This window comes from Tetranychus urticae, chromosome 1, assembly GCF_039701765.1.
Source record: "Tetranychus urticae isolate SD_2017Ah chromosome 1, NJAU_TeUrti_SD_1.0, whole genome shotgun sequence".
Taxonomy (NCBI): domain Eukaryota; kingdom Metazoa; phylum Arthropoda; class Arachnida; order Trombidiformes; family Tetranychidae; genus Tetranychus; species Tetranychus urticae.
Window position 1 is genome coordinate 30,611,791 of NC_142958.1, and position 21,624 is coordinate 30,633,414.

General features: G+C 33.5%; 5 protein-coding genes, 1 long non-coding RNA gene and 1 other non-coding gene across 7 annotated transcripts; 4 read left to right on the top strand and 3 right to left on the bottom strand.

Moving 5' to 3' along the window:
* The first annotated feature begins 84 nt into the window (after positions 1 to 84).
* Positions 85 to 810, top strand: LOC112538838 (uncharacterized). The gene is made up of 2 exons (XR_003082211.2): positions 85 to 492; positions 612 to 810. It is a non-coding gene; the product is annotated as an uncharacterized LOC112538838 (long non-coding RNA).
* Positions 811 to 982: 172 nt separating this feature from the next.
* On the bottom strand, positions 983 to 4,202 carry LOC107361870 (uncharacterized). The gene has a single exon (XM_015928807.3). The coding sequence runs from the start codon at positions 4,200 to 4,202 to the stop codon at positions 1,200 to 1,202; it is 3,003 nt and encodes a 1,000-aa protein (XP_015784293.2). The 3' UTR covers positions 983 to 1,199.
* A 120-nt stretch (positions 4,203 to 4,322) lies between these two features.
* Glyp (glycogen phosphorylase) lies at positions 4,323 to 8,070 on the bottom strand. Its single transcript, XM_015928805.3, has 3 exons — positions 7,697 to 8,070; positions 5,196 to 7,328; positions 4,323 to 4,963 (listed from the first exon to the last, which is right to left on the bottom strand). Exons 1-3 carry the CDS (start codon positions 7,928 to 7,930, stop codon positions 4,709 to 4,711), a joined length of 2,622 nt encoding a protein of 873 aa, XP_015784291.1. The 5' UTR covers positions 7,931 to 8,070; the 3' UTR covers positions 4,323 to 4,708.
* Positions 8,071 to 8,977: 907 nt separating this feature from the next.
* On the bottom strand, positions 8,978 to 9,051 carry TRNAI-AAU (transfer RNA isoleucine (anticodon AAU)). Its single transcript has one exon. It is a non-coding gene; the product is annotated as a tRNA-Ile (tRNA).
* Positions 9,052 to 10,161: 1,110 nt separating this feature from the next.
* LOC107362152 (peptidyl-glycine alpha-amidating monooxygenase B-like) lies at positions 10,162 to 13,293 on the top strand. The gene is made up of 5 exons (XM_089266787.1): positions 10,162 to 10,634; positions 10,724 to 11,134; positions 11,223 to 11,529; positions 12,223 to 12,318; positions 12,491 to 13,293. Exons 2-3 carry the CDS (start codon positions 10,954 to 10,956, stop codon positions 11,510 to 11,512), a joined length of 471 nt encoding a protein of 156 aa, XP_089122913.1. The 5' UTR covers positions 10,162 to 10,634; positions 10,724 to 10,953; the 3' UTR covers positions 11,513 to 11,529; positions 12,223 to 12,318; positions 12,491 to 13,293.
* LOC107362056 (ATP-binding cassette sub-family C member 4-like) lies at positions 13,294 to 19,360 on the top strand. Its single transcript, XM_015929052.3, has 5 exons — positions 13,294 to 14,592; positions 14,668 to 14,778; positions 14,845 to 14,977; positions 15,124 to 16,291; positions 16,469 to 19,360. The coding sequence occupies exons 1-5, from the start codon at positions 14,519 to 14,521 to the stop codon at positions 18,955 to 18,957; spliced, it is 3,975 nt and encodes a 1,324-aa protein (XP_015784538.2). The 5' UTR covers positions 13,294 to 14,518; the 3' UTR covers positions 18,958 to 19,360.
* A 324-nt stretch (positions 19,361 to 19,684) lies between these two features.
* On the top strand, positions 19,685 to 21,592 carry Dus2 (Dihydrouridine synthase 2). Its single transcript, XM_015929160.3, has 7 exons — positions 19,685 to 19,955; positions 20,030 to 20,195; positions 20,268 to 20,403; positions 20,496 to 20,670; positions 20,736 to 20,893; positions 20,958 to 21,245; positions 21,332 to 21,592. The coding sequence occupies exons 2-7, from the start codon at positions 20,030 to 20,032 to the stop codon at positions 21,408 to 21,410; spliced, it is 1,002 nt and encodes a 333-aa protein (XP_015784646.2). The 5' UTR covers positions 19,685 to 19,955; the 3' UTR covers positions 21,411 to 21,592.
* Positions 21,593 to 21,624: the final 32 nt, after the last annotated feature.

Consider the following 21,624-nt stretch of genomic DNA (forward strand, 5'->3'; position numbering starts at 1 on the left):
ATTGTTGGCTTTGAGCAACTTGTTACCGATAATTTTGGGTTTTGCCGCCAAGTTTAAAAAAATCTGAAAAACTGTTTTGGGTAACCAAGAGAAGCACCGGTTACTCAAAGTTTAAGAATTTTTAATTTTTTTCTATTCTACTATTGTAATGTTTAAAACATCATTTTCTCAGTTTGAATATTGTAATTATGTGAAAAATTGATTGCTTATTTTAAGAAAATTGTTTATTTCATCGTTGCAATGTTATCTAATTACTGACAATTGTGAGTAATCTAATGGCGCAACAAAAAGTGAAACCTGTAATGGTTTTCATGCATGCTCTCCATAGTCAACACTTTGATACATAAGTTCAGGTTTTTAAATTAACACTACTCGTCGATCAGTTATTTATTTGTAGTGGACTACATGCTGAAACTTAGTGATTTTTACATTGACGGAAAAGATATCTATATATCTAACAAATTATTTATTCCTATGCTTGAGTATGGTCCGGTAAGTATCGTTTATTTTTGTTTACTTTTCATCGTTGCATCGATTGTATTTTTTAATGTTTCTTGGGTTCTTTTTTGATTCACTAATAATATTTTCATTATTCTCTATCATATCTACAGGTTTGTGTGCATGAACATTTGGTCAGATACGTATTTTATGTAATATCAATAGTAGTGGATTGAGCCTAGTAGGTTAATAAATATGAATAGAAGATTCTGACTTTCTATAGTACCAATGTGTTTATAATTATTTATGACCAAAATAAATAATGATTTAAGATTGAACATGACAAATAAAAAACAAGTGCTGGGCAATTAATATTGGGCGTTTTTTTTCCTATTATTCCTGTTTGCACGATACTTAGAATGACATTGATAAGGAAAACTTCGAAGCACTGTCGTTACCTGATCTCTGTCCAACTCAAATTCATGAATCAAACCTTGAATCAATGTAACTCGATGCAATTCATCGGTGAAAAATCAAAAATTATCTCAGAAAGTATTTTAATATCATTATGCTTGAATAAATCGTAATGAAGGATTATAGAATGTAGGAAAGTAATCAAATATTATAAAAAATTAACAAACATTAATAAATGTTGAAAAAAGTAGATGATTCAGTAAGAAAGAATGTTTCAATTTAAGAATAAATAAAATTTGTATGCAATAAAAAATTAATCTTGGTTAGTTTGATACCCATAACCTGATTCATACGATGTTACAATTTACTATGAACTTAATTATCCAATCAATGACGCTTTCTTCTTCTCCTGTTGTTTCAGATTGTGTGGTCCTCATTTGTGGTAACGAACTGGTCTTCGCAACATTGGGAGCTACTTCAACAGAGGGTTTTCGCTTAGGTTCAAAAAGTTGTGAAGCTGATTTAATTCGTTTAATGGTTGGAACTGGTTTCTCTTGAGTCTTTGCTGGTAATGCTTTTGCTGGTAATGCTTTTGCTGGTAATGCTGTTGCTGGTAATGCTGTTGCTGAATCAGTTCTTTCAGAACCAATTGACGACTTAGACTTTGACCGGGATGGTGCTTTTTCAGCTGCAAATAATGGTTTTGGTTGGTCTTTGATTGGTGCCATTGAAGCGATTTTAGGTGAACCGAGTGTTAATGATTGGGTTCTCGTTGGTACCACTGGAGTGGTTGTCTTAATCTTAGGCAATGATTTTGCTGCAGGTACCGGAGTTGTTTGAGGTGTTGACTTTGGCTGAGACGGAGTGGATGATTTCAATGATCCTAAAGAACTAGATTTTTCAGGAGTTAGAGCAGTCAACGATTTACCTGCTTGAGGTGCTAATTTAGGAGTTTTGCCTGTTAATGATTGAGTTCTAGTTGGTGTTACCAAATCAATTGTCTTAATCGTTGGCAACGATTTCATTGCAGGTACCGGAGTTATTTGAGCTGGTGATGTTGACAGAGACGGAGTGGTAGATTTCATTGTTCCTAAAGAACTAGATTTGTCAGGAGTTAGAGCTGTCTTTGATTTGACTGCTGGAGTTGCTAATTTTGGAGATCTGCCTGTTATTGATTGAGATCTTGTTGGTGACACTGGAGCGGTTGTCTTAACTGTAGGCAATGATTTAACTGCTGCCATTGGAGTTGTTTTAGCTGGTAATTTTGGTAGAGACGGAGCTGATTTCATTGGCCCTAACGAGCTAGATTTTTCAGGGGTTAGAGCTGTCTTTGATTTTGCTGCTGCCATCGGAGTTGTTTTAGCTGGTAATTTTGGTAGAGACGGAGCTGATTTCATTGGCCCTAACGAGCTAGATTTTTCAGGGGTTAGAGCTGTCTTTGATTTGGCTGCTGGAGTTGCTAATTTAGGAGTTGCAGCTGTTTTAGATTGAGTTTTCACAGGTGATAAGGAGCCAACTTTTTTAGGTTCAATAGACAACTTAGGTAGAGACGGAGTTGTTTTTTTAGAAGGAAATAATGATTTCGATTGAACTTTCGTTGGTGAAGCTGAGCCTATTTTAGGAGTACCGAGTGTTTTTGATGGAGTTTTCAAAGGTGATATCGAGCCAGTTTTTTTAGGAGCCAAAGACAATTTAGGCTGAGATGGAGTTGTTTTTTTAGGAGGAAACAATGATTTTGATTGAGTTTTCATTGGTGATTTCGACCCCATTCTTACAGGAGTTTGAGTTGAAGTTGTTTTGGATTGAGTTTTCAATGGTGACATCGAGCCTACTTTAGGTGTACCGAGTGTTTTTGATTGAGTTTTCAATGGTGACATCGAGCCAGCTTTTTTAGGAGGAAACAATGATTTTGATTGAGTTTTCATTGGTGATTTCGAACCCATTCTTACAGGAGTTTGAGTTGAAGTTGTTTTGGATTGAGTTTTCAATGGTGACATCGAGCCTACTTTAGGTGTACCGAGTGTTTTTGATTGAGTTTTCAATGGTGACATCGAGCCAGCTTTTTTAGGAGGAAACAATGATTTTGATTGAGTTTTCATTGGTGATTTCGACCCCATTCTTACAGGAGTTTGAGTTGAAGTTGTTTTGGATTGAGTTTTCAATGGTGACATCGAGCCTACTTTAGGTGTACCGAGTGTTTTTGATTGAGTTTTCAATGGTGACATCGAGCCAGCTTTTTTAGGAGCCAAAGACAATTTAGGTTGAGACGGAGTTGTTTTTTTGGGAACGAACGCTGATTTTGATTGACCTTTCATTGGTGACAATGAGCGAACCTTAGGTGTACCCAGTGTTTTAGACTGAGTTTTCATTGGTGACATTGAGCGGACTTTAGGTGGACCCAGTGTTTTTGATTGAGTCTTCATTGGTGACAAGGAGCCAACTTTAGGTGTACCAACTGTTTTCAATTGACTTTTCATTGGTGACAATGAGCGAACCTTAGGTGTACCCAGTGTTTTTGATTGGGTTTTCAAAGGCGACACTGAGCCTACTTTAGGTGTACCGAGTGTTTTCGATTGAGTCTTCAATGGTGATAATGAGCCAACCTTTTTAGCACCAATAGACAACTTAGGTAGAGACGGAGATGTTGCTTTTTTAGGAAATAATGATTGCGATTGATTTTTCAAAGGTGACAACGACCCAACTTTTTTAGCTCCAATAGACAATTTAGGTTGAGATGGAGATGTTGCTTTGCTAGGAAATGATGCTGATTGAACTTTCTTTGGTGATATTGGGCTGATTTTAGGTGAACCGAGGTTTTTCGATTGACTTTTCAAAGGTGATAATGAGCCAACCTTTTTAGCACCAATAGACAACTTAGGTAGAGACGGAGATGTTGCTTTGTTTGGAAATAAAGATTTTGATTGTGTTTTCAAAGGTGACAACGACCCAACTTTTTTAGCTCCAAGAGACAATTTAGTTTGAGACTCAGTTGTTTTTCCAGCAGCAAATAATGATTTCGATTGAACTTTCTTTGGTGTTATTGGGCTGATTGATTTTGATGTTTTCAAGGGCGATAACGACCCAACTTTTTTAGCTCCAATGGACAATTGAGTTTGAGACTCAGTTGTTTTTTTAGCAGCAAATAATGATTTCGATTGAACTTTCTTTGGTGTTATTGGGCTGAGCGATTTTGATGTTTTCAAGGGCGATAACGAGCTAACTTTTTTAGCACCAACGGACAATTGAGTTTGAGACGAAGAAGTTGTTGTTTTGGAAGAAGATTTACTTACTTTTGGAACCTCAGCGGGTTTACCTTCGTTTGGAGGCTTTTCTTCACCAGTGCCTGACATTTTTAAAGTTTATATAAATTTCAATAAAATTGAATACTAATTCACAAATTACTAATGGGTTTAAGCGATAAACCGATAATTTGGAAACGAAGTGAAATTGAAAATGACGAATAAACTAACTTGGCTTTGTCAACAATTGATTGTTGATTTGTAACAAATTTAAGATTCTAATTGTTAGGTCAATCAAATTAATTGAATTACATTGTTCTAATTGGTTTGATGCTACTATTGTTGGATTTTAAACATTAAATACAATTTTTGTATGTTACAATTTAGTATCTTTAAATTTGTCTTCGTCTTCATCCTCAAGTTGAAACTTTTACATGCAAAACATTTCCATCGAACCAAGAAATAAAATTTCCAATCATTTTATAGCTTAGTATCTTTATATTTTCTTCCAGTAATAGTAATCAATTGATTGATTAGTTTCTTTCTTGGGATGAAGGCCACTCATTTAATTTATCTTATTATATTACGGATGATTAACTTTATTTAAGATGAAAAATTTATGATTTGCTTCCAACAACTTTTTTGCCAGCATTGGGCACAGACTTGACATTTGGTTTTATGGCATCTTTTGTTCCAGTTTCATTCTTGACAATACCATTGCTTTCAACTGGTTCATAAGGTTCAGGGAATTTTTGTCGAGTTGGCTGAACTCCCCAAAGCTCAGTAGCATACTCTGATATTGCACGATCCGATGAAAATTTGCCAACAGAGGCAATATTTATAATGGCCATCTGAGTCCATTTTTCCTGATCCTATAGACAAAAAGGTAAAATCAAGGTTATTAATGAAATCAAAATGAAAATAATTTTAAATTATTGTGATATTTAGGTGCTGTTACTAATAATTTAGACATAAATCCAAGATGGGAATTATTGAGGATGAATTTTAAGACTTAGAAAAATTGACAAAAATCTGGTTGTTGATTAACCAGCAAATCAATTTATGTCATAATTTTTAGTTGTACTACTTTATAATTTAAATTACCTGATAGGTTTGGGATACTTTTTCTTGAGCGTCAAGATAAGCTTTGAAATCAGCAAAGACAAAGAATCTGTCATGATTCATAAGAACATTGACAACATCTTTAAAAACAGATGAATCGCCTTTTGAATAAAATCCATTGTCGATCTGGTCTATCACAGTTTTAAGTTCAGGTATAGAGTTATAATAGTCAAGAGCATTATAACCTTTCTCTTTCAGTGCATTTACTTCATCTTCAGTCATACCAAAAATGAATATATTTTCATGGCCCATTTCCTCAGCCATTTCAACATTTGCACCATCCAAAGTACCAATGGTCAAAGCTCCATTGGCCATAAATTTCATATTACCTGTTCCTGATGCTTCAGTACCAGCAGTTGAAATTTGTTCTGAAAGATCAGCTGCGGGGATAATTTTTTCAGCAGATGAAACACGATAATTGGCAAGGTAGATAACTTTCAATTTGTCTCCAACAATAGGGTCATTGTTGACTACGTTTGCGATTCCATTGATTAGTTTAATTATTTGTTTGGCAATATGATAACCGGGTGCTGCTTTACCACCAATCATGATAGTCCTTGGTACAATGTCATCGTTAGGATTAGCTCGGATACGGTTATATAAAGTGGCAATGTGAAGAGCATTAAGTAATTGTCGCTTGTATTCATGAATTCGTTTAACTTGAATGTCAAACAGTGAACCAGGGTTAATTTCAACACCATATTCTTGCTCCAAAAGACCAGCAAGTTTCATTTTATTTTCTTGTTTAACTCTTTGGACAGCTCGAATAAACTTTTGATCATTGATAAATTTCTGTAACTTTTTAAGTTCATACAAATCGGTAATCCATTCTTGACCGATATGGTCTGCAATCAGGTCAGCTAAACTAGGATTACAGAGTAATAACCAACGTCTAGGTGTGATTCCATTGGTTTTATTGTTGAATTTTTCTGGTGTCATTTGATAAAAATCATTGAAAATATCTTTTTTGATGATTTCTGAATGTATTCTTGCCACTCCATTAACAGAATGTGATCCAACAACAGCCAAATTAGCCATGTTAACTTGCTTATAAGGCCATTCTTCAACGAGCGACATTCTACTAAGCCTGGCTAGATCATTAGGCCATTTAGCAGAGACACCATCTAAATGTTTAGCATTGATTTCATAAATAATTTGTAAGTGACGAGGAAGAAGATTTTCAAACAGACTAACTGGCCATCTTTCTAGAGCCTCGGGCAGAACAGTATGGTTTGTATAGCAACAGGTTTTCACAACGATATCCCATGCGTCATCCCAAGCCATATCTTCAATGTCAACAAGAATTCTCATTAATTCTGGTATTACCAAGGCTGGGTGGGTATCATTCAATTGGATAGCCACTTTATCTGGGAACAAGTCATATCCAAGATGAGTTTCATTTCTGACTTTGCGAGCATTTTTATACCGACGAATGATATCATGGAGAGTTGCTGTAACCATAAAGTATTCTTGTTTTAAACGTAATTCTTTACCACCAAAATTGTTATCATTAGGGTACAAAACCCGAGTTATGTTTTCAGCTAAATTACGATCCAATACTGCTTGAATATAATCACCGTCATTAAAGAATTTGAGTTCAAAGCTGACTGGTGATCGCGCTGACCAAAGTCTCATAGTGTTGACCACATTATTTTTATATCCTGGAACAGGATAATCATGAGGAGTGGCAAAAACGACCTGAGTGTCGACCCATTTAGATTTACCACCTTCTTGAACAACTCTACCATAAAAATTAACTGGTATGGTGGTCTCTGGGCGATCCTTTTCCCATGGATTACCAAATCGAAGCCAGTCATCGGGTTCTTCAACTTGTTCACCATTGATAATACGCTGGTTAAAGATACCATAATCATAACGTAAACCATAACCATAGCCAGCAATTCCTAGAGTAGCCATTGAATCTAAAAAGCAAGCAGCTAAGCGACCCAAGCCACCATTACCAAGACCAGCATCTTGTTCTTGCTCTTCTAGCTCTTCGATTTCTAATCCCATTTGGTAAAGAGCTTCATCACAACTACCTTGGATACCTAAGTTCAACATTGTATTGGTTAATGACCGACCGATGTAGTACTCAAGTGATAAGTAATAAATTCTCTGAGATTAGCATTTTCGTTCGTTGGAGGTTCAAGATACGTTCATAATGGAGAAAGCATTGGAAAAAGATTGAAAGGGAGAAAATAAAGAAGAAAAAGAAAAATTAATTGATTGTGTTAGCAAAAACTAAAGATAAATTTTATCATATTGAAAATGCTAAACGAATCACGAAGATTCATTTGAATAATCGCATTTCTTTCATTGACAGTCTGCGTGATTGATTGTCAACCTGATTGTCCTTGAAGATATTATCTGCATTTTGAAGATGATAAGGATTACATATTTGTGATTATGGTAGTAAATTTTTCATCAATTCAAAATATTCAGAAAAAACACTTTCAATAGAGAGAAATACAAGAAAATTGTACCTTTGGGTCCTCGGAATAATAGCGCTGTTGAGTTCTGAGCCAACGAGAGACGAGATGATCCTTAGCAGTGTGAGCCATTGCATGGTAATAATCACGATTTGTGGCAACATTTCTATCCTTGACCAGAGTGTAATGCAAATGTCGATTGAAAGACTTCTTCAGTGCGGTCACATCTTCAATCTCGGCGATACCACGAACCGAGATTTGTTTATGTTTGATTGCATCAGTAGACATTGTCACTTATTATTACAGTTAACAATTGTTAGCAACAAAAATAGAATACTTGAGAGAGAAACAAAAACAAGATGAAGCCAGGGAATTTACAATAGCAGCTGACCAATTAGTAACTAGGAACACTATGAGCATTAAGTCAAATTTTACAAAGGTGAAGTGAAGATGACAATGAAATCAAGTGGTGATCACTACTGGATGAAAAGAGAGAGGGAGAGATGAGAAAAAAGAAGATTAAAGGACGAAGAAAATGGGAAGAGAATGAAATAAGAGAGGGGAAAAGAGCTAATAGTATTTGAAAACAAAGATAGATGAAAAAGAGAGTGAAGAAAGATAGCTTGGCTATGATACAAGGTTAACTGAATTAAAGTTGATCATCATTTGAACATCCTTCTTGCAGTTCACCAACAGCCAAAGCAACAGCAGGAGAGATTGCGCTTGTTTACGAAAAGGGAGAAATGTTGAAGGAAAATCACAAGCAGAATATAAAGAAATCTTTGGGCACTGGTTTAACCAGATTATATAGCAATACACACACCGCAGTCTTAACCATAAATTACTTTGATCAAAGCATAAAAACAGGTAATATCAAAATAAAATAAAATTGAATAAGCAAACAGTTGACAGGAAATTCATAAACAAAACCACAGATCAATAAGCTCAAAAGGAAACACAAAAAGCGAAATGGTTTATCAGTCAATATTTTCCAATCTTTACTTACCACAATTAACGTTTATGCAATCCTAATTGTGCACATAATAGGTTAACTATCAATAACCTAAAATCAATCTAATTAAACACCAAACAAATAAATGGCAATAAAAACATAGACAAACTCAATTAATACATCAGATGAAAAAGACTTGTTAAGACAAAAACAAATGAATAGAAGCGCCAATGTCAAATAATTAAATAAGAACAATAAGAATAATTAAATCAAAATCAAGATTATCATTGATTTAAATGTATTTTGTGTATTCAAATAGACTAACATTATTAAAAATAAATAGCAATCAAGACAAAAGAGATGATAATTGCAAAAAATACTCATGGCTCGTATGAGGGTCGAACTCATGACCTCCGCGTTATTAGCACGGCGCTCTAACCGACTGAGCTAACGAGCCTTAGTTATGAGTAAGGCTCTTAATAAATTTCTGAACAAAAATGCAAATCTATTTAATAATTTCCTGAGATTTAATTGTCAAGATAAATTGCTAGAGATTTATTAAGTGATTTTACTTGTTATTTCTATTGAGATTTTAGTTGACAGAGCAAATCTAATTTTAATGAATTTCATAAAATCAGAATTAAATTTATCTTCAGACGCAAGTATTTTGTCTAGTTTTTATGACTTTGTGTGCATTTCAATAACCATTTATAGATACAAGTGTAGAGTGTCGCTTTTAATCAATTTAATACATTAACTTTATCATTTTTGCTCCTCTCAAATCAAATCAAGTTCATTCATCTGATTGAAATGAAATTGTGGCCATTATGGGGTTAAGATTGTCAAGATTCAGAGGGAAAGAAGAAAAAATGGCGACATTTTTTTCTATCTAAACATCTTATCATGTTCATCATCAATCCCCTTTATTTTAGCTTGGCTTATTATTGATTAAGATTAATGGTTTTCATGTAATTGATAATCATCGAATCTCTAATTTCATTGGAATCCCTTTTTTTAAGGAGTTTTGTTGGGTTCATAGTTAATTGATAATTATTCAAAGAAGGTGCCTTTTAAAAATCCTTAACCATTTACAGTGATTTACTTTGGACTTTTCCGAATCACGTGAACAATCAATTGATTGTTATCACTGTTTACTCTTCAATTTGTTCAATTAATAGCGATCAAGAGGCGACAAATTAATCGGTGATCAAACCTCGAGAATAATGTTGGATCTAAAATTTCACCAGGCTGTTTGTGTCTTCATTAATTTTGATATTCTGATTTGTTTTGCTTCAGTATCACGAATTGTGAACTCATGTAACCAGGAAATGTTCAATTGACATTTTAACTCTTACCTTGAAAGACGATATTACTCACAATGCAAAACATGTTCGGGTCAAAGGTGTTTTTCTGATGTGTTTAGGAGTTAATATTGAGGTTAATTTATCTATTTGTTTGAAAAACAGTTTTTGCGTAAAATTGTTTTAATGTTGTATTTATACTTTGGTGACATCTGGTGTTCGTTTTATTAAATCTAGGTTTACAGCAATATTTGCTACAAAATTTCATTCCTCTTTTTGTTTTTTTAAGGAGGGAAAACTAATCAACATGTTGATTAAACTGTTCTCCTAATAACTCAACTAATTGTTATTATTTGTCTTATTTATTTTTGTGGATTGTTCTCGGTGGAAATTTAGTAAAAACAATGAGTGTAGAGTCTGTCATCTCATTTTAATTGTTTTAAGCTTCCATCTGTTTCAACCGGCCTATTATAATCATCAGTAAACCTGTCATAACCTTTATCGTCAAGCAAATTTTGAAACATGAATCTACTATAATGAACAGAGAAAGGATCTCTATTTCCATGGTGTCTTCGATAGTCAAGAAAATATTTTATTTATTTGTTTACTAAATTATCATGATTGTGATCAAGTTGAAAGATCGGATGCCTTGAATCTAGTCAACCAGTACAACAGTAAGAACTCTATCGAACTAGGTTCAAAGGAGCTGCGACAAACCAAATCGAGGAAAAATGGAATGGTCAGTTAGTTTAAATAATTCATTTTTAACGTTACAATAACTTAAAAGATTGTTGGTAACTCATTTTTTATTTCTTTCACTTTTTATAGGAGTTTTAATAATCTTAATAATCATTACCAGCAAATTGCGGATGGACCCATTCCCATTGCTACTTAATAGCCTTTGATCCCAAAACTAGAAATGTTGTCTACAGCTGGGGCTCTAATCTTTTTACCTAACTCATGGTTTAACCTTTGATACCAAAGGGTATGTTTGGTTGACTGATGTTTCACTCCATCAAGTGTTCAAATTTGTCGCTGAAGGCTCAGATAAGCCTGAAATGCAGTTAGGTGAAGCATTTGTTCCAGGAAACGGCGATAAACATTTTTGCAAGCCAACTAGTGTAGCAATAGATTCGAGAAGTGGAGATTTTTATGTTGCTGGCGGTTATTGTAACTCAAGGGTCATTAGATTTAACAGTGAGGGCAAGGTTCTGAATCAGTGGGGCCAGCCTGAATCAGGTGAATATCCAAGAAAAAATTATTTACCATTCCAAACTTCAATCTAAAAATTTCATTGTTTGAATATTTTTCTTTTCTTTTCTTTCAGCTGCATCCACTCCTTCTGTTAATACTTTTAATATTGTACATAAAGTTGTACTTATCGAAGAGTCAAACACTGTCTGTGTTGCTGATCGTGAACACGGAAGGATTCAATGTTTTAAATCACCATTAGGTGAATTCATATTTAGCATATCTATCAATGAGTTTTCTGGTCGAGTTTTCTCCATTTCTTACTCACCTTTTGGGGAAGGTATTTTATTTGCTGTGAATGGTGGAATTTATTTTAATCCTGAAGCACCAATCAAGGGTTTCCTATTCAACTTAACAACCCATTAACTTTTGACTTCTTTTGGGTAAGCTAATAAAATCATCACTTTAGAATTAAATAACCCCTAGAATTGTATTTTTTCACAAAACACTTTTTCTTTCAATCACTTTTAGCATCTTTCCAAGTACCAGTGATTCCTCTTTTTTGTGTTTAAGCTATTATTTTAAAGATTCAACTTAAACTACTGCCAAGAATAATGTCCCTAAAAAACTTTAGTTTATAGCTTATAGTTTTTTCTGATCATTTCAAAGTTTAGATCATGTCTTTTAAACCGGTAGTCTTTATTATACTCGGTTTGTCAACTGTGGTAAAACACAATGCGTCTATTGATTGTTTTTATGTGTAACATTTATGTGTCACAGTGTAAAATCTTGCCAAGGTATTTTCAACTATGAAAAAAATTAGACAAATGTGATTTAACGTTGCAGCCTAGCTGAAAGCTAGTGATAATAATTTATCATAGATATGATATGAGCTTTCATTACTGAATTTTATTAGACTAATGCTAATAAAATGCAGTAATGAAAGCTTTTTAGCAAGTCGATCAGTATCCTATCATTTATTATGTGTTTCATTGTCATGAACTAATTTCATCCTCTACTACTCCCATCATTTCACAAAAATTCATTTCTTTCAGATTTTATTCTGAGTCTGGAACTTTTGTATTCTTGCATAAAGATCTTTAAAGCTTACTAATTAAACTTTACATCTATTTCAGGATTTAAGCAACCTCATGACATCGTTGCTTCTAAAGATGCTAAAAGTGTATATATTGTCGAAATTGGACCAAATTGTCTTTGGAGATTCGAAAAAGGTTTGTTCAAATTAGACTGTCGAATATTATTAAACACTTTTTGATATAATTTGATTTTTCAACTTTTATCCATTAAGTTGAGGTATTGAATATTAGCGAATCGTTAGTAAAGATGTATTGTTACAAAAAGCTATTACATTAAAATTAATAATGTAAATTTTTTTCATTTCAGATGTGCCTATCGGATCCTCAATTTCAGCACAAATTTCTGATGGAGCAACTGTGACCAAACTATCGTCGCCGTTGAAGAATTCGAGTGACTTAAACATAGCGCGTACTTTTATTCTTAAATTACAACTCATTCCAGCGCAGATTGCATCTTTATCAAGTTCGTCAGCTTTACTTTTGGTGCTTGTCGCTTCAATAATAATAGTAATTATAATTATTTTAATTGTTCGTCGCAGAACCTCTCGACTTAGTAGCTATTCACCATTGCTGTAAGTCAAAGGATGGGTGACGGGCTACAAAGCTACAAAGAACGAACTAAACCTAGGTAGGATTTTACATGATCCTAAAAGATCTGGATTTAATCAATTAGCTATGGATGATAGTGATAATGAAGCAGAAATAATCAATGGGGATATTCACAGTGAACCCGAAGTTGAGGAATTCGATGTCAGTTTTGTTCGTAAAATTTAAGCCAAAATTATCAAAGATATATAACTTCTTTATCTATTATGATTGGTATTAAATTTTCGGGTATTGGTTCGCTCTAAATGTACTCATCCATCTTTTTGCAACATCGAAATTTCCATCTCAGGAAGTTGATTTTTATCAGTTTTTTAATATCATTCATCCCTATGGAACAAATTGAAAGTCAAAAAAGCGAAAACAGGACTGCAGTTACAATTGTCCTGAAGATTTCAAAGATTCCAGACGACTGACCACCTAACATATTTAAAACAAAAGAAAGAAATTTGTAATGAAATATATGAATATATTTAAATTAATACATATTTGCTAAAGGGTTTCAAATTTCAATGTTTTCTTTATTCGATCCATTATTGGTTTTTGATCGCTTCTGATTTATACCCAAATTAACCTTATTGCCTTTATAAAATTAGCAATTAGAGGAAGCACATGGACGGAAAATTTAATGCAATAAAATGTTTCCTCTGTTTCTTCATGAGTTTCATTATTTGAAAAACAGATAATATAATATTATGTATTATTGTTGTTCATCGCAACCTCCAAGTGTTGACAAGATAATTAGTTACCACAATTTGGTTGAGTACAGAGTTACTATGAATTCAAGATCATTCAATTTCTACCTTTCTTCAGAGGGCTCAAACCAGTTACAATTGATTAAGCAGTGCTTTCGTTTTTCTAGATTAATTGTTACTTGAAGGATATACTTGAAGGTGTATAACTAAATTAGGCTTTTTATCTAAATTGTCAAACTAATAAACATAATATCACCCTTCTAATATCCTTAATATTGTAATATGAGACTGAAGTATCTCTTTTCATCTTCACTTACCATAGAAGATTTAAGTTAATTATATTGCAGCCAGAACAATTGTTATCGACAGCCCATTTAGCGCAATTAAAGTTGCTCAATCTGACATAGAACTAAGAAATATGGTGAAATTTCGGTCTACTGCAGATATTTAGGTAAATTGATTGCAATAAAAATTCAAGTACAAATCTACATAATGCACGCATGTTAACAATAGCAATTAAATTATTGATAATATCATTGATTTAATACACTTTGTCGATCTTATCTCTTATAGCAAGGCTTTAAAGGCACAATCTACAGTAACTTCAACATTATTTCATGGAACTTCTGTGTTTATCAGAAGTTAATTGCTATCTCTAGGTCCATTGTACTTGTATTGTGACTTATTTATCATGTTATTCTGTAAGTGACTATTATTATAATTACAATGTGACGCGGGCTTGAAATTAATTTATTGAGGTCTCCATCGGATTAATCTTGTGAAAAATAGTGTGAATTAAGATTAATTCAGAATAAAACTGTTCATGAGTTCATCTTAATCTTATATCATCTTGCAATACCAACTGATTGAGTTGTAAAATAAAATAAAATATAATAATTATGCTTTGATCAAATTAATTCATTCAGTTGTCTTGAGTCGAAGGAAAATCTCTAAGCTTCAAATTGATTGAAGCCTTCAAAGCTTTTTTGTTGTTACTTCTTCACTGTTTGAATATAAGTATTTAAATTTTAATAAAAATGGCTCTTCAACCAACAATCAGCAAAAAATCATCTTTTGATCGAGCCAATTTTTTAAGCAAATTAGTCTTTTGGTGAGTAAATAAATTTGTTATAATCATAATTAGCTTTGTTTCAGATTATTAATTGTAATCATTCCATCCGAATAGGTGGTTAACAAAATTTTTCATTGAGTCTCAAAATAAGCGACTGAAAACTTCTGATCTTGAAGTTTGTCCCAAGTCGACAGCATCCGAATGGATTGGAAGCAAATTAGAAAAGTAAATAAGAAAAAATTTGTCATCTGTTTGAACCAACATTGATTAACCATTTCTTGTTTCTTATAGAGAATGGGTGAAAGAATTAAAGAAAAGTTCCAAAGATCCAAAAGGTGGAGGAAAAAAGCCAAGTCTTGGTTGGGCCATAATTAGAGCCATTGGACCCAAGTACTCATTTTCATTCATACTTCTAGTTTTTCAGGTAATGATTTTTGCTTATAAATAAAACTTAATTCTTTTAGAGAGTGAATTGACAGTTGATTCTGGTGTGGAACTAACTCCAGTGCTGTATCAACTTGATGAATCATTAGAAATCATTTCAATTATTTTTAAATTTTCAATTCACAGAATATATTTCCTTTTGTGCAAACATTATTCATGGGAGAGTTGGTTGATCTAATTTACCAAATGAGTAAAGCAGGAGCTGACATACAATCAATCAAAACTAAAATCTATTATTATGGAGCGGCAGTCGTCGTCTCTCAGATATTGGGTTCATATACGAACAACTACTATTGGTTTTATGCTCGTAGAGGAGGACTTGAAACCCGTGTTGCCTGCAGTCGTTTGATTTACCATAAAACACTGAAATTATCTCAGAAGGCATTGGGCCAAACTACAACTGGTCAAATTGTTAATCTACTATCAAATGATGTTGCTCGTTTTGATTATGCCGCTGAGTTTCCATTCTTCTTCATCTTTGGACCAATTCAAGTAGTTCTTTATCTTTGGATTCTATGGCCTCAACTCGGTATTTCTGCTGTAGTCGGTTTTATAGTTCTTTTCCTGTTCGCTCCTTTCCAAACCTTCATGGGAAAAGCTTTTGGTAAACTTCGTACTGCTGGAGCTATCAGAACCGATGAGAGGATAAGATTGATGAATGAATTTATTCCCGCAATGAGAGTTATTAAAATGTACGCTTGGGAAAAGCCATTTGCAGCACTTGTGGATTACGCACGTAAACGTGAAGTGGCCAAAATCCGAGGAGCCGCTTATTTGAAGGGAGTTAATTTAGGTGCTGGAACAGTGTCAGAAAAGCTCATCATGTTTTTAATTCTGGTTGTGTTCATTTTAACTGGCCATCACTTGACTGCTAAAACAGTATTCGTTGCAATGGCTTTGGTACGACAATTACAATATACAATCACATTTTTCATTCCTTTGGGTATTTCATCGGGTGCTGAAGCTCTGATCTCGATTAAGAGAATCCAAAAGTTCTTAGAGCTACCAGAACTGGAAGAAAATAATTCTCAGAAAAGCAACAATTGGAAAACTTCAGAACCAGTCACTGAGTGTAAAAATGTTGAGCTGAGATGGAGAGATGATCATGATCCAGTCTTATCCGGAATAGATTTTAAAATTACAAAGAATCAGTTGTTGACAGTTATTGGTCCAGTTGGTTCGGGTAAATCTACGCTTTTAACATCTCTTTTGGGTGAAGTAAAGCCAAGTAAAGGAACAATGCAAGTTAGCGGTAAAATGTCATATGCATGTCAACAAGCTTGGATATTTGCTGGTAAGTTGCTTTGAGCTTTGAATAATATTAATAACCATTATTAAAGATTATGTTTATAATCTTTCTGGTTGTTGTTAAAAAAGATGATAACTAATGATTAAAAGGTTTATTTATTGTAAATGAAAGTAATTATTTTCAGTTCAAACATCTAATTTCTCCTATCTTTTTTCATTGCAGGAACTGTTCAAGAAAATATTTTGTTTGGAAATGAATTTGACTCAACTCGTTACAAGCAGGTTATCCATGTTGCTGCTCTTGAGAGAGACATGAAAATATTACCTGCTGGTGATCAGACGGTTGTTGGTGATCGAGGAGCTTCATTAAGTGGAGGTCAAAGGGCTAGAATAAACTTGGCTCGAGCTTTATATGCTAAAGCAGATATTTATCTTCTTGATGATCCTCTTTCGGCTGTCGATGCTCCCGTTGCAAAGCATATCTTCGAGAAAAGTGTCAAAAGCTTTTTGAAAGATAAAATTGTGGTTTTGGTTACACATCAGTTACAATTCCTTAAGCAAGCAGATCGAATATTGTACTTGAAAAATGAGAAACAAGTTTGTTTTGGCGATTACACTGAATTTTTAAAGTTAGGTGCTGACTTCATCGAAGGAATAACATCTTCACAACCTGACAAACATGCTCCAGCTGAAAAGAAGGTCACACGAACATTGAGTAAACGTCTTAGCCGTCAATCTTCCGTAGCATCGATCATGACCTCTGCAAGTATACTAGATGATGATATAGTTGAAGAATTCAATCCTCACAAAGGTCACGAAGACGAAGACGAAGATGCAGATGCCAATGAACTTGGAATTGTATCGAAATCTAATTCTCTTTGGACTTACACCAAAGCTGGAATCGCACCATTATTATTGCCTTTTTGGTTTATTTATATTACTGGAGCTCAAGCTTTAATCTCTTTCATTGAATATTATTTTTCACTCTGGACTGATTCTGAACAGCGAAGAGCCATTACACTCACATCGGGAAATGAAACTCAATTTGTGCCTCTAAATTTCGTGGACAATTTCAGTGTCATGACTAACATTTACTTCTTTACTGGATTAACAATAGCTTTAACAATTTGGTGCTTAACTCGTAACATTTCCTTTTTCGCAGTTTGCATGAAAGCTTCTATCAAACTTCATGATAGTTTATTTAAAGCTGTTGTCCGAGCTCCAATCTCATTCTTTGATAATAACCCACCAGGAATCATTCTTAATCGTATATCTCGAGACATGGGAATGGTTGATGATTTTCTTCCTGCCACAATGTTCGACACTTTATTCATTTTATCATCTTCTGCCGGACAAATTATCTTAATGGCTGTCGTTAATGGCTATCTTGCTATACCTTCATTACTTTTGCTTACTATTGCATACGTTGTCCGATCCTATTATGTTAATATAGCTCGAGATGTGAAACGATTAGAAGGTGTCACCAAAAGTCCGGTTTTCTCTCATTTGTCTACATCAGTCTCAGGCTTAACAACAATTCGAGCTTTTGGAGTTGAGAAACGATTCAATGAAAATTTTGATCTATTTCAAGATGAACATTCTTCTGCTTATTTCACATGGATAGCTTCATCTCGATTCTTCATCAGTCTAATTTACACCATTTCAAATATTTACAATGCTTTGGTTATGATCATAATTCTAGCTGTTATGGACTCTCTCACTGGAAGTAGTATTGCTCTTGTGATTTCATCAAGTATCGCCCTTGCCAGTTCTATTCAGTGGGGCATGAGACAGTTGACTGAAGTTGAAACAATGTTAACCTCAGTTGAAAGAGTTAGTGAACTTAGTTACATCAAACCTGAAGCTGAATTGGATTCAACACCAGCAAACAGACCATCAGAATCATGGCCTGATAGTGGTAATATTGAATTCAAGAATGTTTATCTAAGATATGACCTATCAAAACCTCCAGTATTAGACAATTTGAACTTCTCTATCAAGGCAAGAGAAAAGGTTGGAATAATTGGTCGAACAGGAGCAGGTAAAAGTTCAATCATGACTGCCTTATATAGAATGACTGAACCTGAGGGACGCATTATCATCGATAATGTGGACATTTCTCAGATTGGATTGCATGACTTGAGAAAGAAGATCTCGATTATTCCTCAAGAGCCAATCATATTTACGGGAACAGTTCGTTACAATTTGGATCCATTTAGTTTGAAAACTGATGCTGATTTATGGGAGGCTTTGACTCAAGTTCAATTGAAACGAGCTGTCAATGAAATGGGTGGACTAGATGCAAAAATAACTGATGGTGGAACCAATTTAAGTGTCGGTCAAAGACAACTTGTTTGTCTTGCTCGAGCTATCCTCAATAATAATAAAATTTTAGTTCTAGATGAAGCCACTGCCAATATCGATCCATCAACCGACGAGTTGATTCAACAAACAATCCGAAAACGATTCACTAATTGTACTGTTCTAACAATTGCCCATCGCTTACACACTGTTATGGACTCAGATAAAATTCTAGTCATGGATGCTGGTCATGTTGCCCAGTTTGGTGATCCAGCAAGTTTAATTAAAGATGAATCCGGAATACTTTATTCAATGGTACAAGCAACTGGCAAAGAATCAGCTGATAACTTAATCAAGATAGCAATGAAAAGGCGATTAAGCCTTAAAGGTTTTGAAGACACTCAAGAATAATTATAACTATTATTATTATTTGTCTTATTTTTGTGAATCGATCTCCGTGAAGGTTCAGTCTATTTATATGGTGTCTTCGACAATCAAGAAATATTTTTATTTATTTTTCTATTAAATTATCATATGATTGTGATCAAGTTGAAAGATCGGATGCCTTGAATCTAGTCAACCAGTACAACAGTGAAAACTTTATCGATCTAGGTTCAAAGGAGCTGCGACAGACCGAATCGAGGAAAAAAGTTTAAATAATCTTAATTGGAACAAACTAACAGTGAAAACAGGACTGCAGTTACAATTATTCTGAAGATTTTCAAAGATTTCTGATGACTGACCACCTAAAATATTTAAAACAAAAGAAAGAAATTTGTAATAAAATATATAAATATATTTAAATTAATACATATTTGCTAAAGTGTTTCAAATTATAATTTCAATTCGCTATTTTATCAGTTATTGATGGATTTATTGCTTGATTTGTTTATTTAGCAGGCATGATTTTTATCGAGATAAATATTGTGAATCTTATGTTTATTTCGTAAGTACTCCAATAGAATAGAAAATCAAGTTGTTCATCTTAAATTTCAGCTAAATTAATTTATAATAGTTTATCACCTTTTCAATTATTGATCTAAAAATCATTTAAATAACTGGGTGAATTAAAATGCTAAACACTTCAAATAAGAGATGGCAACACCGTTTGAAAAACATCTGTTTTGACGAATTCACTTGAACTTTAAGTCTGGAAGTGAATCAAATGATTCAATCAGATTTTTATATTTCGTTTTAAATAACTTAATTGTTTTAATCATTCCTTTTAACAGGTGATTGCTTTAAATGGTTACTAAGTTTCTTTATAATCAGCACCTTTACCCGGCAAATATTATTCACTAAGTTGAACTGAAGCTGAACAGCTGAACTTTATTTTCCAATACCCTTTTATTTGTAACAAGTGATTTTTTATTTTTCAGTTATAATTTAGCTGTAAATTTGACTTTAATGTGAGTATTTTCGAAACAGAAGTTGTTTTTGTTTTTCTTTAATGAATTGTTCGCCGTTTGTTTTGTTTTAACAGATGTCACCGAAAGTAAACAGATACTCTGAAAAGATAATTCTGGCTCCAATGGTCCGAATTAACACTTTACCTATGAGATTACTGGCTCTTGAATATGGCGCTGATCTTGTTTATTCAGAAGAAATAGTTGATCACAAACTGATTAAATGTAGAAGAATAATCAACGGTATGAATGTGATGGGCTATCCAACGCTTCTACAATTTCATCGTAAACATATGCTTCTTTTTTAATCGTCAGAGAAGCTTGGGACTGTTGATTTTTTTGACACCGAAGATAAAGTCGCATTTCAAACATGTTCTGCTGAAAAAGATAAAGTGATTCTTCAGATTGGTACAGCTGATCCTGAGAGAGCTTTGAAAGCAGCTAAATTATTGTGAGTAATTTTCAATTTTCAAAGTAAATTTCAATGTCTTGTGTTTAATATCAAGCAAAATGCTAATAAATATGATATTATTTTCCTCGCAGTGAACAAGATGTTTCAGGTATAGATGTAAACATGGGATGTCCTAAAGGCTTTTCACTCAAAGGAGGAATGGGAGCTGCGCTTTTAACGAACCCAGAACTAGTATATGAAATACTATCAACCCTAACCAATAATCTTTCAGTGCCTGTAACTTGTAAAATCCGCTGTCTTCCATCGGTAAGACTCTTTCTCATTTGAAAATTTTCACTAACTTACTCATTACTTTTTAAACTCATTTTCAGCTCGAGAAAACATTAGAGCTTGTCAAAATTATCCAATCTACTGGAGTTTCTGCTGTTGCTGTTCATGGAAGGACAAAAGATGAGAGAACTCAACATAAAAATAGAAATGACTATATTCGAGAAATTAGTCGTTATTTGACAATACCAGTTATAGCCAAGTAAGAAGACGATTCAGTCAACAAGAAATGTAAATTCTTAATAATTTTCTGCATTTTTTAATAGTGGAGGATCAGGAGAAATTAATTGTTATGAAGATATCGAGAAGTTCAGAAGAGAAACGGAAGCATCTTCTGTTATGATTGCTCGTTCACCAGAATCTAATTGCTCAATATTCAGAAAAGATGGCTTGCTGCCTCTGGAAGAAGTAATTGTTGATTACTTGAAATATTCAATCAAATGTGACAGTGGACTTCATAATGTAAAATATTGTGTTCAACGTATGATGGGCTCGTATCAAGCAACAACAAGAGGACAAGCATGTATTAGAGCTAATTCTGTCAGAGACATTTGGTTAGGATTAAATTACATTATTATATATTGTAATTATGGTGATTAGAACATATAATTAATTTCTTTTTCTTTTCTTTCAATTTTAGCAACCTGTATAACCTTGCTGATTATTATGATTCTTTCTATGAAGATTCGAATCCTGATCGATTTCTTGATAATTTATAATTTTTGACAACTCGTAATTGAAAAAATTATCTTTAAAAATGTAATTTTGTTGATTTTGTAAGTGATCTTTCCAGTTATCGATGCCTATTTTGCCAATATAATTTTAAAACAAAGGATTCTGTGTTTCAGGCGAACAAAATTATTGGAAACTACATTGAAAAATAAATTATGTTTTTGATTAATCACTGAAATGTTCATTTCTTTAATCAGCAAT